The sequence below is a fragment of the Asterias rubens genome, chromosome 1 (genome assembly GCF_902459465.1).
Source record: "Asterias rubens chromosome 1, eAstRub1.3, whole genome shotgun sequence".
Classification (NCBI taxonomy): domain Eukaryota; kingdom Metazoa; phylum Echinodermata; class Asteroidea; order Forcipulatida; family Asteriidae; genus Asterias; species Asterias rubens.
The window spans coordinates 782,535-801,620 of record NC_047062.1 but is presented as its reverse complement, the minus strand read 5'-3'; the positions used below and the strand labels follow the sequence as shown (position 1 = coordinate 801,620).

At 37.8% G+C, this 19,086-nt stretch overlaps 1 protein-coding gene across 2 annotated transcripts; it reads left to right on the top strand.

Moving 5' to 3' along the window:
* The first annotated feature begins 22 nt into the window (after window positions 1-22).
* Window positions 23-17,318, top strand: LOC117289572 (calmodulin-lysine N-methyltransferase-like). 2 transcript variants are annotated; one of them, XM_033770733.1, is made up of 11 exons: window positions 23-115; window positions 2,662-2,834; window positions 3,869-3,930; window positions 4,530-4,590; window positions 4,787-4,841; window positions 5,301-5,364; window positions 6,821-6,881; window positions 11,909-11,983; window positions 12,789-12,852; window positions 13,857-13,985; window positions 14,673-17,318. In XM_033770733.1, the coding sequence occupies exons 1-11, from the start codon at window positions 41-43 to the stop codon at window positions 14,745-14,747; spliced, it is 894 nt and encodes a 297-aa protein (XP_033626624.1). In that variant the 5' UTR covers window positions 23-40; the 3' UTR covers window positions 14,748-17,318. The 2 variants fall into 2 exon arrangements, with proteins under 2 accessions (XP_033626624.1, XP_033626630.1); XM_033770739.1 differs by having other exon boundaries at window positions 13,857-13,998; window positions 14,673-14,754.
* Window positions 17,319-19,086: the final 1,768 nt, after the last annotated feature.

The window sequence follows — 19,086 nt, the reverse complement described above, 5'->3', positions numbered from 1 at the left end:
ATGTATCCAGTAAGTCTCCGATTGTCCACGAAACTTATAGATGTCTGAAACATCAGCTGAGAAAGGCAGATCCGACGGAAACACGAGTAAACATCGTTGGAAAATTCTGAGAAATGTGAGTTTCTGAAATTGCGAAAAGAATGTGTTGACGTCGTCTGCATCTGTGTGTGTTCTTATGGTGGTAGTCGGGACCCTCTATTTGTTAATTAAGCAAACTTACAGAACACTGACTAGACGTGACTAGACGTCAAGGTTTTGATCAAAGTGTCAAATTGTAATGTAAAAAAATAATTTCTTTGTAGCAAAATTATTCATTCTAAAATACTAAGGAAAAGTTTCCGTATGGTGCCACCACTTTTTCATTCGATATTAAATAATATAGTATCTAATTAACCTCAATGAGATATCCCTTTTTGTAAAAGTGAGTGAAAAGGTGGTGGCGCCATACGGAAAGTTATCCAATACTAAAATTACAACTTGTGTTGTGGTCATGGTGGTGGTTGGGTTACATTCCTGTTTGTTTACAATTAGACCAGCAGTATTCTGGGGCGCTGTGCTCAATTTTTCCCTGAGTCTGCTGGACTGGATTTCAACAATCATAAATCATAAAATTAAACAAAATGACTAATCACTCAGCAGATCATCACCAGATCACTATCAGGTCTAGATGCGATAACATAACCCGCCTCCCGACGACGGAGCAGGAGGGTTACGTTTTCACAAAACACAAGTAAATCAGGTCAATCATCAATCAATCTTTCAAAATCAAATTATGTCTTTTTTAAAGACACTGGACACTATTGTTTTTGGCAATAGTCAAAGACTTGTCTTCACATTGGTGTATCTCATTTATGCATAAAATAACAAACCAAAATAACAAACTTGTGAAAATTTGAGCATCTGAGGTCTCAAAATCAAATTCATGGAAAACTACATTACCTCAGGGGGAGCCGGTTCTCACAATGTTTTATACTATCAACCTCTCCCCATTACTCGTTACAAAGAAAGGTTTGATGGTAATAATTATTTTGAGTAATTACCCATAGTGTCCACTGCCTTTAAAGAGAAAATCTGGGAAATTGAAAATTGACAGTCTCGTTCAGCATCTTTACTCTTTGGTCCAATTTCCCAATCTTTATTTACTAAATGTAGAGAAAATTGATACAATTAATAGGTCTGCAGAAAGCACAAACTGAAAGGAGTAGGCCTGGGCGAATTATGCGAATATCCAGTTAATGGCGAATAGGTTTTCCTATCTGTAACCGTGAATGCCTTTTTTTTCTTAACCGGATATCCGCATAGGGCACGAATACCTATTTATAAACCGGATAGTTCTGTAATAGACTGTGCAAGTCTCGCGCAGATTTGAACTTCCGAGACCATTGTGGTCCCAACCTTATGGAGTTTTACGTTGGGGAGATTTTGTTTCGTCCATTACTTTAGTTTAATATAGATTCTGACCATAAAAATGACATATGTTGTTAAAAATGTAATACTAATTAACAACATATATAAAAGTAAAATTAAAGTCATCATAAAAACGAAGAAAAACCGATGTTTAAACTTGACCTCAGGTCAGGTTACTTGTAAAAAATTAAGAATTTGTGCCCATCTCCGATCACGAAACTTACGCAGACGCTTGTTTTGGCAGCGCGGGGTGGAAAGCCTTTTCATTGGTCGCTTAGGCGTCGGCTTCCTCTTTAAAATGTGTCACGCGTTTATCTAACGCCCTTGCGACCATCGTGCGTCCGCGTATAAACCAGCTTTCAGTAGTTTCACATTCGGGCGTAGATTTACAAAAGGGGTTTCAAAACATTTAAGATCAAACAAACATCCTTGTCCCAGAGTTTTACTTTTGTCTATACATAGACTTTAACCGATAATTGTGTATTAGTTTGAAAAGCTGAAACTAATTTAAAAAAGCTCTAATGGGTATTTTTGTCGTTCAGATTCGGCATTAAGAAAAAATTAAAGCAAAGATTTGATTCATAAAAAAATTAAGTTCTTTAGTTGTCGTGTTTTCTCGCTCCGGTGCACGCGAGACTTGCACAGTCTATTACAACCAAGTAACCGGATATTCTTTAATATCCGAATATCCGCGGACGTCGGGCGACAACTGATATGAATGTTTTTTCTGAATCCTTATGAAACTTCTATTAAGACAGCATAAAACAGCATAAATTAAGTATTTAACTATGCTCACCTCCGTGAAGAGTTAAAACAATGACATTTCCGACGTATTTTTGTTCTAAAATTACAAAAGTTTTCCTACACGTAGAGTCAATCACGATCAAAAGAAAAAGCAAATCGCCATCTTTCAATTAGATCCGGTCATTTTTATGAATGAACTGAGTATATATATATATATATATATAAAATTTTAATAGCGCCCTCTAGCGGCGAAAAAACTATTCAAATATCCGGTTAATTTCGGTTAGTTGGCCAGAGTGGTATCCGAATCACAAAATTTCACTATTCGCCCAGCACTAAAAAAGAGTAACCCATTCCAGTACCAGCACAATTGATTTGATATTAATTGGTGATGCATGAATAAGTACCATCAGATCATCATATCAGTAAATTGTCTGCCTGCTAGTTTTTCTAATGTCACCCAATATATTTCACCACAAGAAATATGAATCTATTTTCCAATTTTCCTAGGCAATATTGAAGAAGCAGTGTCAACACACGGACCCAGTCAAGTCTGTATCTGTTCGTCGCTTTGCATCCTTTGGCCTGCTGTCAACAAAAAGTATCCCAACAGAATCTTCTATTGATGGACAATGGGTTGAATACTCATGTCCTCAGTTTAGTCAATTCTGCATAAGTGTCAGGTGAGCTTAAATACTGATTAGAAGAAATGATAAAAAGGCAGTTTGGCTCTTGCAAACAAGTTTGTAAAAGGGTTGTGTGATGTTACTCCTAGAACTATGAGGTTCGTTCCGCTATCATTTTCCCCAGCTGGAGATGATAGCGGAACGAACCTCATACTTCTAAGAGTAGTGTGATGTATGCAATATAAATGTTGGATGTGTATGTTCCATCTGCACCATCAGTTGATCGCACTGTGCTATCAGTCAATCATAATGCAATTGACCCCGCTGCCAACAGTCAAATGCCTTTAAAGGCAGTGGACACTATTGGTAATTACTCAAAATAATTGTTATCATAAAACCTTTCTTGGTGGCGAGTAAAGGGGAGAGGTTGATGGTATAAAACACTGTGAGAAAAGGCTCCCTCTGAAGTGCCATAGTTTTTGATAAAAGAAGTAATTTTCCACGAATTTGATTTCGAGACCTCGGATTTAGAACTTGAAGTCTCAAAATCAACCATCTAAACGCACACAACTTTGTGTGACAATGTTGTTGTTTTCTTTCATTATTACCTCGCAACTTCGATGACCGATTGTGCTCAAATTTTCACAGGTTTGTTATTTTATGCGTATGTTGAGATAGGCTAGTGTGAAGGCTAGTCTTTGACAATTACCAATAGTGTCCACTGCCTTTAAAACAAAGGTAAGTATTGTCTGAGAAACCCTACAGAAGCGGTCCATTGCACTATACAACGATTATCTAGACATACACTACTAGTACACGACTGATCATACACATCATATTATAAACTTTGCATTTTCATTTCTGATTATCAAAATTTATAAAAAGTGCTCATGGCCCTGATAGATGTTGTTGTTGTGCATAATATTTTTTAGAAAAATTATTTTGTACCTTTTCAATATTAGCCAATTATGGTTCGAGTCCTTAACAAATGCTTTCAGATTGAAACTAATAATGTTAACACATAGCCATATGTATCCACTGAAATATTTATCTGCATTTTCTTTTGTTGTCTGAACCTCCTTCCATTTCAGACATTTGTCCACTAGTTTTTCAGCTGGGGAACTCATTGGTTTTAACAACACAGGAAATGTGTGTAAGTATTTTAAACCGGTATCATATGTTTTTTATCGAATAAAAAGAAATACAGATAGTTTTTAATAGATGTTTTGCATCAGGGATAAAGAATATAATTTGGTTTTACCTTTACACCGATGTGTGTTAGCACTGTATACCCAGTACTTTCCCGAGTCCTGTGAACATTCCACAGACAAATCACTTGGGTGGCATTGAACCCACGACCTTTGCGCTGCCGTCTTTACACTAGATTTTGTTTAGTTAAGTTTGATCTGAATACTGAAAGCACTCCATCCACCGACTCGCATGATGACAAAATGGATCAATTTGGTGTCATTTTCATCAAATCAATAAGCAGCATTTATTTCTATACATAAATCCTTGCAGTCATGATATTCTTGCAGTCATAATATTCTTCATCCAGTCATGAAAAGTACTTCTTTAATACACAAGTGTTCCCAAATCATTGTTTTCCATCATAACTTGGATGCATTAATATGCCATTAATTGTCTTCAGATTGTCTTCAGAGTTTGTACAAAACGTTTTCATGTTCTTGTAATCAAGTGAATTCTTTTATTGTATCTGTTTCATTTCTTATTGTAAATATTTGTTTGTAGGTGTGTGGCCATCAGAAGAGGTGTTAGCTTTCCACTGTATGAACAATGCAGATTATTTTAGGTGAGTTTTTTCATAGTCGGGCAAGTTTGGTAAATTTATAAAATATTGGCAGCAAGTTTGAGAAATAACTTTGAAGCTCAACTAACTAAACACACATCATTGTTTGAGTTTCATTGCTCCATACTGATGTATCTTTCAAAAGCCATCCAAAGAGAGTATCAACTGCTGTAATTCTTTGTTTTCTTTGGTTTAACAGAAACAAGACTGTATGTGAAGTCGGTGGTGGTATGACATGCTTAGCAGGGTTATCGGTAAGTGATGGATAGGATTTCATTCATGTGAAGACATATTATAGACAAAAGTGTAATGGAACTTTTCATTTTTTCCAAAGCCAACAGAATATTCATCATACTGTATACAAATTGTTTGAGTGAAGAGGGTTGGGGTAGTGGTGTCTGCTTTGTCTTCCACCTCTACGACCCCGGTTCGAATCACGCCGAGGCACTATGTGGATACGTTTTTCAGTCCCTACCTGACTGCGTGGGTCTTTCCTGGGGTTTGCCTCCCACATCTAGAACTGAAACTTCCTTCCTTGTCTTCCTTGCCTTCCTTGTCTTCTCTCCATGGGGTTCTTGGCTAGTACAGTGATTAAGTTCACTTTTCTGAGAGTCCTTGGCTTCACAACCAAAATCAGAATAAAAGATATGAAATAAAAGCTTGTCATTATTGCATTTGAGTAATAATTATCTGGTGGTATTTTACTCAATCAGGTAGCTGTGTGCTCAAATGCTGCTGAAGTTCTACTCACCGATGGCAATCAAACCTCAGCCAAAAGTATCCTTTTTTATACTTTTAAGTCGTGACCATAGAGCTACATTATATAGCTCTATGGTCGTGACCCAGAGGTCTGGTTCACTGTACCCATGCTCTAGTGTTATATAGCTCTATGGTCGTGACCCAGAGGTCTGGTTCACTGTACCCATGCTCTAGTGTTATATAGCTCTATGGTCGTGACCCAGAGGTCTGGTTCACTGTACCCATGCTCTAGTGTTGACATCACCAGAGTGTGGGTTCCAATCCCAGTCATGATGCTTGTGCCCTTGAGCAAGGCACCTAAACCATAACAGCTTTGTAAAAAGTTGTAAAGGTAGTGCATTCTGCTCTACCAGCCAGGCCCCTAGTGGATGATACCCATGCATACATCCTTATTGACTGTGAAGGGGGAAACCATGTTTCAGCCCCAAGGAGAAACCGTGTTTCAGCCCCAGGGAGTAGGTGGCAAAGTGCCCCTTGTGGCTGTTGATTTGGTTTGATAGCCTAAATCAGTTAAATTTGGAAATATTCCCAGTTTAAAAGCATTCATAACAAGAACTTTATTCTTTTTTGCAGATACTGATTTGGGATGTGTAAAAGTAAAACTAATAAATCACGTCATTTTATCTCTGAATGTTAAACCCAATTCAGACAGATTACTAGAAGAAATGTCCAAGTTTGTGCATTAAATTATTAACTTAATTCTAACCTTATGTTGGACTTAGAACTGTATTAGTAAACTGATTATGCTTTACATGGGATCAGGCATACCTCCATAATCAGAGTCCAACAGTTTGGGTGTTGAGTTACTGCATGGTGTTGGACTGAGGACTGCACTAGTAAACTGATTATGCTTTACATGTGATCAGGTTTACTACCATAATCAGAGTCCAACAGTTTGGGTGTTGAGTTACTGCATGGTGTTGGACTGAGGACTGCACTAGTAAACTGATTATGCTTTACATGGGATCAGGTTTACTACCATAATCAGAGTCCAACAGTTTGGGTGTTGAGTTACTGCATGGTGTTGGACTGAGGACTGCACTAGTAAACTGATTATGCTTTACATGGGATCAGGTTTACTACCATAATCAGAGTCCAACAGTTTGGGTGTTGAGTTACTGCATAGTGTTGGACTGAGGACTGCACTAGTAAACTGATTATGCTTTACATGGGATCAGGTTTACTACCATAATCAGAGTCCAACAGTTTGGGTGTTGAGTTACTGAATGGTGTTGGATTTTGTTAGAGAGAGTGCTTTATGAAGAGCCTTAAAACACCAAGGCAAAAGGTAAAAGGTCAAGGCAAAATATCCCAAAAATTGTAAGGTAAAAACAACAACACAAAGAGAAAAGCACTAGGAATAAAAGGTGAATGTCCTTGAATGAAAAAAAGATAAATTAAAAAAAATATTTCATCATATTTCTTTGAGGTCATCAAACTGTTCTTTAGGTCCTTAACTAGTCCACTTTGTCAGATATTCAAGAGATTATTGCAAGAAACAAGAGTAAATTTGGAGAGAGTGTTGTAACAGCGAGGTAAGCATCACTTTTTAGCAAGACCATTGTCCTATTAATTGGCAAAATAGTGTCACTGTTTATAGCTTTATGCTCCAGTCTAAAGAGGTCTTCATTTAATCCAAACAAACTCACAGGATGTTGAATCTGGAAGTGGTTCCAAACAATACTTTCAGGTTGGGTCAGTGCTTTCTTTCCTTTCACCTGTATGGACCCTGGTTCAAATCCCACCTCAGACTGGAGCCTTGGCTTAGGTTTTCAGTCCCAACCTTGTTGTATGAGTTTTCCCATTTGGAGTTTCCCACCTCTAAAACTCATTATTTCTTCTCGTTTCCTAAGGACAAAAAACACGAAGATCGTGACACGGCGGACAAAAGCACCAAATTTTCACCAAAGCATCAGTTTGACCCGTAGATTTCAAAAAAGTCATGCTCCAAAAAATCTGAGCATGGGATGACCTTGAATTATGTCATTATGACGTCATTGCGTCTTTTAATGTAACAAAGCAAACGCAAATACCATGGTTGGATTTCTACATGCCAAAATTATGTTTCTGAGGCCAAGGAATTTAATGAGGGTGGTATTAGTTTGTAACAAATTAATATCTTTTATGATGACTATGTTGATGCTCAAAAAAATTGCAATGACCTTGACCTTATTATGACGTAATATATTCAAAATTCATTTCCTTAAAACAGCATAACTTTAGTTATGTAATGCCGATGCAAGTGATTTTATTTGCGTATTATATGTATCAGAGGCCAAGGAATCGAATGGCAACGTTCTTGTTTTGCTGAAACAAACAGTTTTATGATTTTGTATTATTTTTTATTTCTTTAGCATATAATAGTATAAAATACGTCATCATCACTGAGGACAAATCAGTGGTTTGTATTAAAATATTTTAATATGTTTGATTTTCAGCTCTTGGTTCTGACGGCTAGCAAACCAACGTTAATAACGTTTGAAATTAAAACTTGATTTTGGATTGAAATGGTTTTGTTTCAGTTTGAGACAATGCAATTGCCATATACAACTTTGTAAACTGTTTTTTGGGGCAACTGGTGTCGGAAATGTCCTACGATGACCAAACCACTGATAGTTTTGGAGATCAAAAACACAAGTATAAACACCATGCATCTGGATTGCGTCTGGTGGTGCCAATAATGTCTTGACTGCTATTGTTAGATTAAACGAATGGATCCAGATTTCTATCACTCACTGAATTTTGTTTGAAAAAGGAACATGTTCTAGCTAATTGGTTGGAAGCTGAAGACAAATTGTACAACGATCTAAGCTCCACTATCAGCGACGTCGCAGAGCAAGATCCAATCTTCATCCTTTGGGATCTGAACGCCAGGGTTGGTGCCAATCAAAAATCCTGGTCTTCCTGTATGGGACAGTTTCGCATTGGAAAGTTATAAATGAAAACGGTCAGCGTCTTCTTGAGTTCTGCTGTACAACAATCTCTGCATCACTAACACTTTCTTCAACACAAAGCCCCAACACAAGGTATCCTGGAGACACCCTTGATCAAAGTATTGGCACCAACTTGACCTCGTGCGTAGGAACCTGGGCAGTGTCAAGATAACCCGCAGCTACCAAAGTGCAGACTGTGATACAGACCACTCCCTTGTGTGCAGCATGCAAAGTAAAGCTTCAACCAAGGAGAGTTCACAGATCCAAGAAGGCAGGGCAGCCTCCCATTGACACGAACAAGACTCAAAACCCAGAGATGGTGGAAGCGTTTGTCCTAGTCCAAAAAGATGTCACGCCAAGAGTACCCAATTCCGATGTCAGTGGAAGATGGGAACACCTCAGAGATGCTGTCTACAATGCCACTAGTTTGGCAAGAGGCTAATCAAGTCACCCGATTGGTTCAAGGCTCATGCTGAGGAGATATCATCTCTCATAGAAAATAAGAGACGCGCTCTCTCAACATACAAACACTCGCATTCTGTGAGAAACTTGCAGGCACCAAGGACCACGTGAAACCGAGTCCAGGAAACCGCAAGGCGATGCGCTAATTGACTACTGGGCCCAACTTTGCTCTCAGATCCAGACCTCTGCTGCCACAGGAAATGTAAGAGTTATGTAAGAGGGAATAAAGCAGGCCACCTGAAGATGACCGCTCGTCTGAAGTCAGTTACCGGTAAGGTAACTTGAATGCCTTGAACACCCAGCAGGGTGGATACGTGCGCATTACAAGTCTTATTATTATTATTATTATTAAGGTCCTAAATGACCCTGTGAAGCAGATGGATCGATTGGTGGAGCACTACTCAGAGCTGTACTCCAGAGAGAACGTTGTCAACACAGAAGTTCTTAACAACAAAGATTGCCTGTGTATCATGGACGAACTGGGCAGTGAACCAAAACTAGAAGAACTTGGCAAAGCGCTAGATACACTCTCCCTGGGAAAAGCTTCAGGAAAAGATGGCATCCCCGAAGTCCTCAAGTGCGTAAAAGGAATCCTCATCAAGGATTTGCATGAGATATTTTGCCAGTGCTGCACAGAAGGTAAAGTGCCACAAGACATGAGAGACGCCAACATTGTCACTCTCTACAAAAACAAAGGTGACAGGAGCGATTGCAACAACTATCGCACCATCTCTTTTCTTAGCATTGTGGGGAAACTCTTTGCTTGAGTTGTCCTAAAGAGATTTTGAATTCTTGGTGAAAGAGCTTCCCAGAGTCTCAGTGTGGTTTGAAGCCAAACTGTCGACCATTGACATGATATTCTCCATCAGACATTTGCAAGAAAAGTGTAGGGAGTTGGGAAAGCCACCCTACACCGCCTTATAGACCTCACCAAGGACTTTGACCTCGTGAGCAGAGACAGTCTTATTTAGATCTTGGCCAAGATTGGTTGCCCTCCTGCTCTGCTTTGCATTGATAAGTCCTTTCAAGAGAACTTTAAGTGTAGAGCAGGGCTGTGTCTGGCTCCAACCCTTTTTGGAATTGTCTTCTATGTTCTACCCAAGCATGCTCTTGGGTCGGCCACAGAGGGCATCTACCTTCGTACGAACTCGGATGGAATCCCCTTCGACCTTCCAAGACTCCGAGCAAAGACCAGAGTCCGAACGAGATGCCTTAGAGATTTCCTGTTTGCAGACGACACAGCCATCACTACACACACACACACCAGATGACCTGCAGCAGCTCATGGATCGATGTTCTGCAGCTTGCAAAGACTTTGGACTTACCATCATTTTAACAAAAACGCAGGTAAGGGGCAGGATGTTGATGAACCACTGTCTACCAGCATCGCCAACCATGAGCTTGAGGCTGTCCATTAGTTTGTGTATCATGTCTCAACCATCTCCGACAATCTCTCGCTTGAAGACGCATCCTCTGCATCTCCTTGAGAGATCACATACCAACAACACATTGCTTGATAGAGCGGCAAGTCTCCATGTTTACCACCCTCAAGTGGAGATCTTGGCTGGGACATGTCACCAAGTGGAGGACGGACGTATCCCAAAATACCTCCTGTATGGAGAACTGGCATCAGGGAAGAGGCCGTTCAGAAAACCCAAGCTGCGCTACAAAGACGCTTCCAAGTGTGACCTCAAGTCCCTTGCCACCAATACAACCACCTGGGAAGCAGCCACTGCAGACCGATGCGCCCGGAAGCAGAAGGTGCAGAGAGGTATTTCCAAGTTCGAGGAAGACCTGTCGCAACAAGCAGATGAGGGATGACTCCCAAGAAAGGCCCAGCCTCAAGCAGTTAGAACAGCTTCATCTTTCACCTGCAGTTACTGCGGTAGAGACTGTCATTCCCGCATTGGACTCTACAGCCACACCATACGCTATTCCCTACCCGACATCCAACGGCACAACTCCGTGGTTCTCAACGATTGACGGATGCCTACTACTAATAATACAAAAACTTCATTTTTGACCCTCTGTAAGACTTTTTTGCAACCTTTCCTGTGAAGTTTCCCATATGCGCTATTCAACATAATTAATCTCCCCTATAACCTACATCCGGTCAGAATCATTGAGTGTCATTGTGTTAATGTGTTTTGTTTTGGTTGATAGTATTGTTTATGATATCATAATGACATCACACGGTATTTTATAGATCAATGCCATGGTAATTGTACCATATGAACACAAAAAGATTAGCATTTTGGCGAAACCACACGACATTAATTTTGTTTTCAAACTTTGTTTTATTTGTGTAGTGTTGATGATGATGATGTCACAATTACATCAATATACTTACCATAAAGGATATTATTTTTTACAAACTAATACCATCCTAATTGAATTCCTCGACCAGAAACATAATTTTGGCAAGTAGAAATCCCATTGCATGGCATTTTCCTATGCTTTATTACATAAAAAGAGGTTATGACGTCATAATGACATAATTCATGGTGATGCAATTCTCAGTATTTTTGGAGCATGACTTTTTTGAAATCTGTGGGTCAAACTGATACCCTGGAGAAAAAATGGTGCTTTAATCCACCTCACTATATTCACTATTTTACATGTACGACACAAAAGAGACTGCGGGAAAACCCTTCTTTATGAATTCACCCATTTATTGGCACTCGGCGTATGGTAATTGACGCAGGTGAAGCTATAAATAACAAATAACTAAATACCCTATCAAAAAAATCCAGCGTTAAATCACAACAGCAAAATTACTTATATAATAAACTGACAATAGTTGCTGGGAGAACTCATTATACTTTGTCCATACTCATGGGCATCGTTCTGCGGAATTCTGGGGCTTACTTGCTGTGGTGGAGTGGACAACTTACATGTAACTAACATGTTATTGTTTATATGTTGAAAGGGCTATAATGTATCTTTATTCATTTTATTCTAAATAAATTAGGCTGTCTCAAAATTCAGTAAATTTAGATTGTTATTGAAATGATGTTGTAACCTTACTTTCAGTTAGGGAGGCTGATAGTACGTTCCAGATTCCTTTGAATCTGAAGTAGAAGTTACAACTGTTTTACCAATGTTATCAAAAATTTATTATGTCTTGAAATCATTGTTATTCTTTGTCATCTATTATCTTTATCCAGAGAGCTGAAATGGAATCAAAGAGAGCTATTTGAAGATCTAGGAGGTCATTTTGACTGCGTAATATCTGCAGATTGGTAAGATGTTCTTCAATATCGTCTTCTCTCCTGTTATGTGGCATAGCTCTCTTTTATAGTCAGTCTAGCTTCTATGTCATCAGCCATTTGCTTTAGCTCTGATGCATATTTTTCTTATCGTAACCCAGTCTGTTTTTCGCTTTGTTTTTCGTTACCTGCTTGTCTTATCTCCTTGTTTGTAGTTTGTCTGTCAAGGCTGTCTTTTACAAGCCTCTGACAGCCTCATACTCTCTTTATTTTGGTCCATGAGTTTTTTATTGTGGTTTTTTATTTTGCCTCATTATTGTCCATTTCTTTTTATGTGGCTATGCAAAAACATTTCCACTGGAATTGTTTTACTTTTGTATTAGTTCATGTTTTGTTCCCTCTATGCACCTTTGAAAAGACAATGTTTCACCAAAATGTTTCACCAGGATTAAAAATTAATAAATACATTTTAAAACTTGTATTTGTTTAAAATCGTTTGTGTATTTTTTTTATTTGATTCAGTCAATAAATATGGTTTTTAATAAACACAAATGTTGGGAGTTGGATGTTATGGTGAAGGATTTCTGCATCTGTAATTTGATATCTGATTTAATTTGGTCACCAGAGAATCAGTGATATTGTTATTAGAAAAACCTTAAAAGTCTGTATGAGTCTACACCATAGTGTAGTTCAGCTTCTTTTGGAGTTAATGGGGGTCTATATTTTGGGGATTTTAAGTCCAATGTGATGATTGAGTTATAATTATTTGCTTTTTTGGTATTCTTTATACTTGTGGTATTTGCTGTCATCTGAATGTTGCTATTACATTGTTTTGCAGTTTATTCTTTGACCAATTCAGACAAGATTTAGTTGATACGTTTGATGTTCTCCTGAAGCCTAAGGTAAGAATCATTGCATTTATCAATGATTTACTTTTACAAACTTAGATATGTTCATAATTTTTCTTATTCAAGAGTGTTGATGCACCTAAAACTGTCAACTATAATCTTTTATTTAAAAATTTCCTTTCGTTTTTTTAAATAAATGGGTGATTGATTTTTTTTTATTATTGAGTGAAAATAGAGTTAGCTTTTTCTGCCAACCAAAAAGACGTACGGTATAAATGCAAACAGATAGATAGTGGCTTGACGTTTCAACCCTAGCTGTAACAGAGTCTTCCTCAAAGCCTTTGAGAAATACTCAGCTGGGGTCAAAATATCCGGCCACTTTCTATGGTTTTCTTTTCTTTTCTTTTCTTTAAAAGTTGGACACTGTTGGTTAAATTGTGAATGTTCATGGCTCGAAATTAACAATGGACCAGCAGACCCAACGCCAATGATTTTAGCATTGGGCCACTTCACTCATAAGTAGACTAGCCGGGTGGTCTTGGTTTCTTTTTTATCTTACTGGACACTATTGGTAATTGTCAAAGACCAGTCTTCTCTAGAGGTGTATCTCAACATAATATGCATAAAATAACAAACCTGTGAAAATTTGAGCTCAATTGGTCGTCGAAGTTGCGAGATGATAATGGAAGAAAAAACACCCTTGTCACACGAAGTTGTGCGCTTTCAGATCCTTGATTTCGAGACTTCAAAATCTAATTCTGAGGTCTCAAAATCAAATTTGGGGAAAATTACTTCTTTCTCAAAAACTACTTTACTTCAGAGGGAGCCGTTTCCCACAGTGTTTATATTATCAACGGCTCTCCATTGCTTGTTACCAAGTAAGTTTTATGCTAAAAATATTTTGAGTAACTAACAATAGTGTCCACTGCCCTCTAACAATGTGAGACAAATTTGTTCCCTTTAACCAATGATTTGAAATACTTGTTTGCCCTGGCTAATAGGCAGTCAAGCTACAGACAAAGACATTTTTTAATAACTCTATAAACTTTTCATGCCAGGGTGAAGCCATCATCTTTGCACCATGCCGAGGTAATACCCTTGACCAGTTTTGTGTCTTGGCCAAGACAAAGTTTGAAGTTGATGTTGAGAGTCGGTATGATGGATCTATATGGCGGAAACATCAAGACGTAAGAATCATGAGTATGCAAAACCTTTATGCAAATGATCACCAAACGAAATGCCTTTGCAAAATTTAAACTGCCTTGTCCCTTTAATGATGAAATTTCAAGGCTGTAAAACAAACTAAATGTCTTGAAATAAAAGTGAAGTATCATTGTCTTTGTTTGGAATATTAAAAAAATGAGTCACTGTTACATTACCAAATAAATTGCTTACCTGCCTCCAAGGTTGTATCGTAAACTTGGGTGTGATCCCTGGCTACATGGGAGTAACAGGTTGTATGGCTTCTGATTGGCACCCAAACAACGATATTGACAAAATATGAGGACTGCTAATACAGGCCTAGATAGCTCAGATGTTGGAGCGCCGGCATGTTAATCCAGACATCGTTGGTTCAAATCCCACTCTAGTAAATTTTGTATTTTATTTATTTTTTACTCCAGAAGATATCAGAGCATTGGTCGAAATGTTAAATTGAAACCTCGGTTCTTTTTAGAACCACCCCAACTCTATTAGAGATTATCATAACATGGTATATTTCCACCAAAAGTGACCATGCAAAGTTTCAAATATTACTTGAAGTTGTCCTTAATTAATCCCAAGTCAAACAAATTGAATGATGGTGCTAAATGCAAAACGTGGTAGTGACCTCACATTTCATAATAATTTGATTGTTTGGTTTGTTTTGATGACAGATGCTGACTGAAGGGAAGGAAGTATACGATGAGAACATTCATTACCCAGTTAGGATTACACTAAAGAGAAGGTAACACTGGCTTCTTGAGTAGATGGTTTATGTCTTCAAGATTGATTTATTATGCCATATCTCACTCAGTGTAGAAACATTGTTTGTCTTTTAAATGATTTGGGGTTGAGCAAAGAACATTGACTAGATCAGGATTTGAACCAGCAACCTTAGGAAACGTGCTGGCACTCTTCCTACTGAGCTAGCTAGGCTTTCTTTTAAGAAAGTAGGTATTCGTTCTGGCTAAATTTGTTGGATTTTCTGACACTTGGGGTGTTGGAGTTCCTGGTGTGGTACTAATAGGTTTAATGTAGTGATTCCCTGGACATCAACGACCCTCAAAATCCGGTCATACTTCCCCTGTCTGCTACAATATCTCGAATATGAAACAAGGTCCTTTAATATGTCAAGACTAAACCTAGCTGAGTCGCCTTCTAACAACAAACAAACAACAAGAAAGCACAAACCTCTAAAACTAACTTTAGTTAACTACAAACCCATCGAAGTCGAGCAGCTTCAAACAAGAAATCGTTAAAGATATCAAGAATCTGTTATCAAGTTATCTGTTTTTGCTGTACCTCCAGTTGAAAGTTTCTCTATAAGGTTTTTAAAGAAAACTTGTCATCAAGAAGTAAAACAACCACCTCAACGACATTGTTACAAAACTAAGTATTCCCATTATAAACAAGTTGTTGAAAAAGACTACAGTCTTGTTTGGTTGCCATCTCACACTTCCCCCAAAGGTTTTTGAAGAAAATCTGTCCATTGATCAATTACATGCCCATTAAATCAATTTCATTAAAACTGAATTTTTTGTTGTTTCTTTGTTTCTTTTTTTAAAGTTTTATATAATTGTTTTCATATTATATTTATAGTGTTATTTTGAACAATAGCCACATCAGATAGAAACAAAATGATTTTCTTAGCTGATAATTTCAACAAATTTTGTAAAAGATCCCTTAATGGTCAACAAATATAAAAAAATAAGATATATTAATGCACACACAAAAACTAGTAATTTGAAAATAATTAATTTGTTTATTTGTTTCTATACTGCCAAAAGTACAACATAAACTCAATATCACGGGGGCTTGCACCTTAAAATGTATATTGGACCAGAATGTATTTTACAAGACCATAGCATAATAATAAGTAATTGTCCGCACAGTTTAACATGTACAATTAAACTGTTTTATCTGAACACGATTTAAGAGAATTTCTCATTAATTTGTCAGATTCTCAACATAATTTAAAGAATTTCACCAGACTCAAAGTCCTCATCTCAACCTAATGTTATTTTTCATTACATAGCATTACACAGTGAGTTATTTAAGTCAAGTGACAAACACAAGGCCACTAGACTTGCCTGGACCTTAGTTTACTAGCCTGAGGCTAAAGTCACTGGCCTAAGGCCAGCAACCCACTGTCGATTTCAAACCCTGACTGTTAACTGTAAACCTACTCAGCTTCATGAAACTGTGTAGGTTTGAAGCTTGTAGTATTGTTATATCTGCACCATCAATGGCAACCAACACTAACAATAAAATTAAAGTAAATGTTCATGTGTGTGTCTAGTTGAAACAAATGACATTTTTGAATGATCTTGCTGTGAAACATTTGAGTGACAACTGTAGTGCGGATTGTTAAAAAAGTGATTCTAACCCATGGTTGTGTTTGATTAAATATAGGCTTCCTTATTGTTCATTGTGGACCTTGGAACATTGTTATGGGGATGTGAATGGCAAGGTCATGACTAACAGGTTCTAGACATGTTGACTTAATGTTGACTCATGGTTGGACTGTTGTTAAAAACAAACTAGGTTGAACCTTAACTTGATAACTATTGTGGGGCTGCATTTTTGTTTACATTTATACTAATTGTGGGGAAAACTCTAGTCTCGGTTTAGGAAAATGCAAAATGTGCAGGCATTCCCAATGATGAATCAAATAATCTAACAACGATTATCCACAGTTTAAAGTTTGCAGGTATTTATTGACGGGTGAATTACATGATGCAATCACATACTTAACATTTCCTTTGTGTAGTTGTTGTCATGGTGACTGAGTTTCTTTAAAAAAACAATGAACCACAAAATGTCTTCCTTTCAGTCTTGATTTGAACATAGTTCTACCTCCATGATTTGTGAGATAACAAAATGATAACTGTACAATGGTCTGCAATAATTGTATTTGTTTGTTAATTTTTTAAAGTTCATATGGAGGTAAAGTTATCCTATTTCAGATGCTAAAATGGTGTTAACACAAATACCAGGGCCTAATTTCATAGAGCTGCTTAAGCACAAAAAGTAGCTAAGCACAACAAAGTTATGCCGAGCACAGTAATGTAACCAGTTAAAATACAATTTCACACGCACCAGTGTGACTGGTATCCTGTTCATTTCTGCTCAGCAGGCAAATGTTAAGCACGTTTCTCAAGCAGCTCTATGAAATTGGGCCCTTGACGTCTAAAGCCAATTGTTGTTTAAGCCAATTGCAGAGTTCGTCAATTGACTTTTGTTATGTCTCCTAGGCACTCATTGTGATATTGAATCATGAAACTCCTGAAATAAATTAATTCACCTAATTAGAAAACACAGATCACTGATTTACGTTGCCCTTGATTGAACCATGGAGGAAGGATAACCATGTTGAACCATGGTTTGGGCTTCTTTGGTTAAGGACAGGAATTGAGCCAAAACCTAGCCCTATATAGGACTCTTCCTCTGTACTACTGTAGTACAATACGAAAGTGTAAGGCCGCCAGGGCTAAGCCAAAACCATGCGTTTAGAAAGGGCCATTAATCTTTATTTGCAACTTGTAGTAATTGCTTTCCCAAATCCTTTCGAATTGTAAATTCAATGGCCGTTCGTTGCCAACTGTTTGTGCTCGAAGCTTACGAACGAAGAGGCTTATAATAAAACCCCGAATGGATATCCTTGCAATTAAGTTAGTGTACAACTTTGAAGATCGTATTTGACAAAAACACATCTTGGAATAAAAACACCATCAACCCTACTGGGGAAAACTATTCGCTGTCGTATGAAAAATAACGAAGCAATAAGGACATTTTCTAGGAAACTTGAAGAGTAATGTAGCATAAATGACGTGCCACAGACGTGTATCGTGGCTTTAACAATGGCCCCTCAAGGCGATTCCTTTGCTTGGCGATTATTTGGTTATTGTCCGAGGGCTTGGTTGTTATTCCTCCATGGTTGTTGTGACACTACCGCTAAACAGCTTATACAAATTCAATTGACTCTTTGTAACATCGAAGTGAAATGCGTCCACAGGTTATACTATGCTGTTTGGATGGACATTACTCAATCCTCAATCGATGTTTCTTTTTAAGAATCCTCAAAAGTGGTTGATGGAAATAATGTTTTATTGATTGACGTCATTGGGAATGGGACGGCATCTGACCCAAGTTCCAAAGTGGCAATTAAAAAGACCGATTTACACCCCCCTCTCTCTCTACTTTTAACTTTCAAATTTAACCCAAACGCAAATGGGAAAGTATAGCGCCTTTCTCTACTTCGGTCCATATTACAAAGTTAAGATTATTACGCGGCTTACAATGTTGGGATCATTATTGAACGTTCAATCACAAATACGCATCATGAGTTTTATTTTACAAATGTAGAAATTAAGATTTGAGGCATTGCATGGTGAGGTATCAATATATTTGGTTTGCGGTAACACGATGTGTGTATCTACCTTGCCAGGTAGAGTTGTTCTTAGAGAACTGTCTTGCTTTATTCTACTGCCGCGGAGTAGATAATCGGAGGTTCGGGAGACTTCTCAGTTCTGAAAAGAACTGTGGGTTTTTTTTTTTTTTTTCTACCCGGGCGGAAGATATTGAAAGTTTGCTGGGACTACTATACTTTAGCCTATACATTGTAGGATCGTAATTAAAGGCAGTGGACACTATTGGTAACTACTCAAAATAATTATTAGCATAAAACCTTTTTTGGTGACAAGTAATGGGGAGAGGTTGGTGGTATAAAACATTGTGAGAAACAGCTCCCTCTGAAGTGTCATAGTTTTGGAGAAAGAAGTAATTTTCCACGAATTTGATTTCGAGACCTTTAGTTTAGAACTTGAGGTCTCGAAATCAACCATCTAAACGCACACATTTTCGTGTGACAATGGTGTTTTCTTTTTTCGTTATTATCTCGCAACTTAGATGACCGATTGAGCTCAAATTTTCACAGGTTTGTCATTTTATGCATATGTTGAAATACACCAACTGTGAAGGCTAGTCGTTGTCAATTACCAATAGTGTCCACTGCCGTTAACTGCACTACCGCGGAGTCGGTTCTTTATTGTGGTCTCAACGTTTCGACTAGCTTGCTTTAGTCAACGT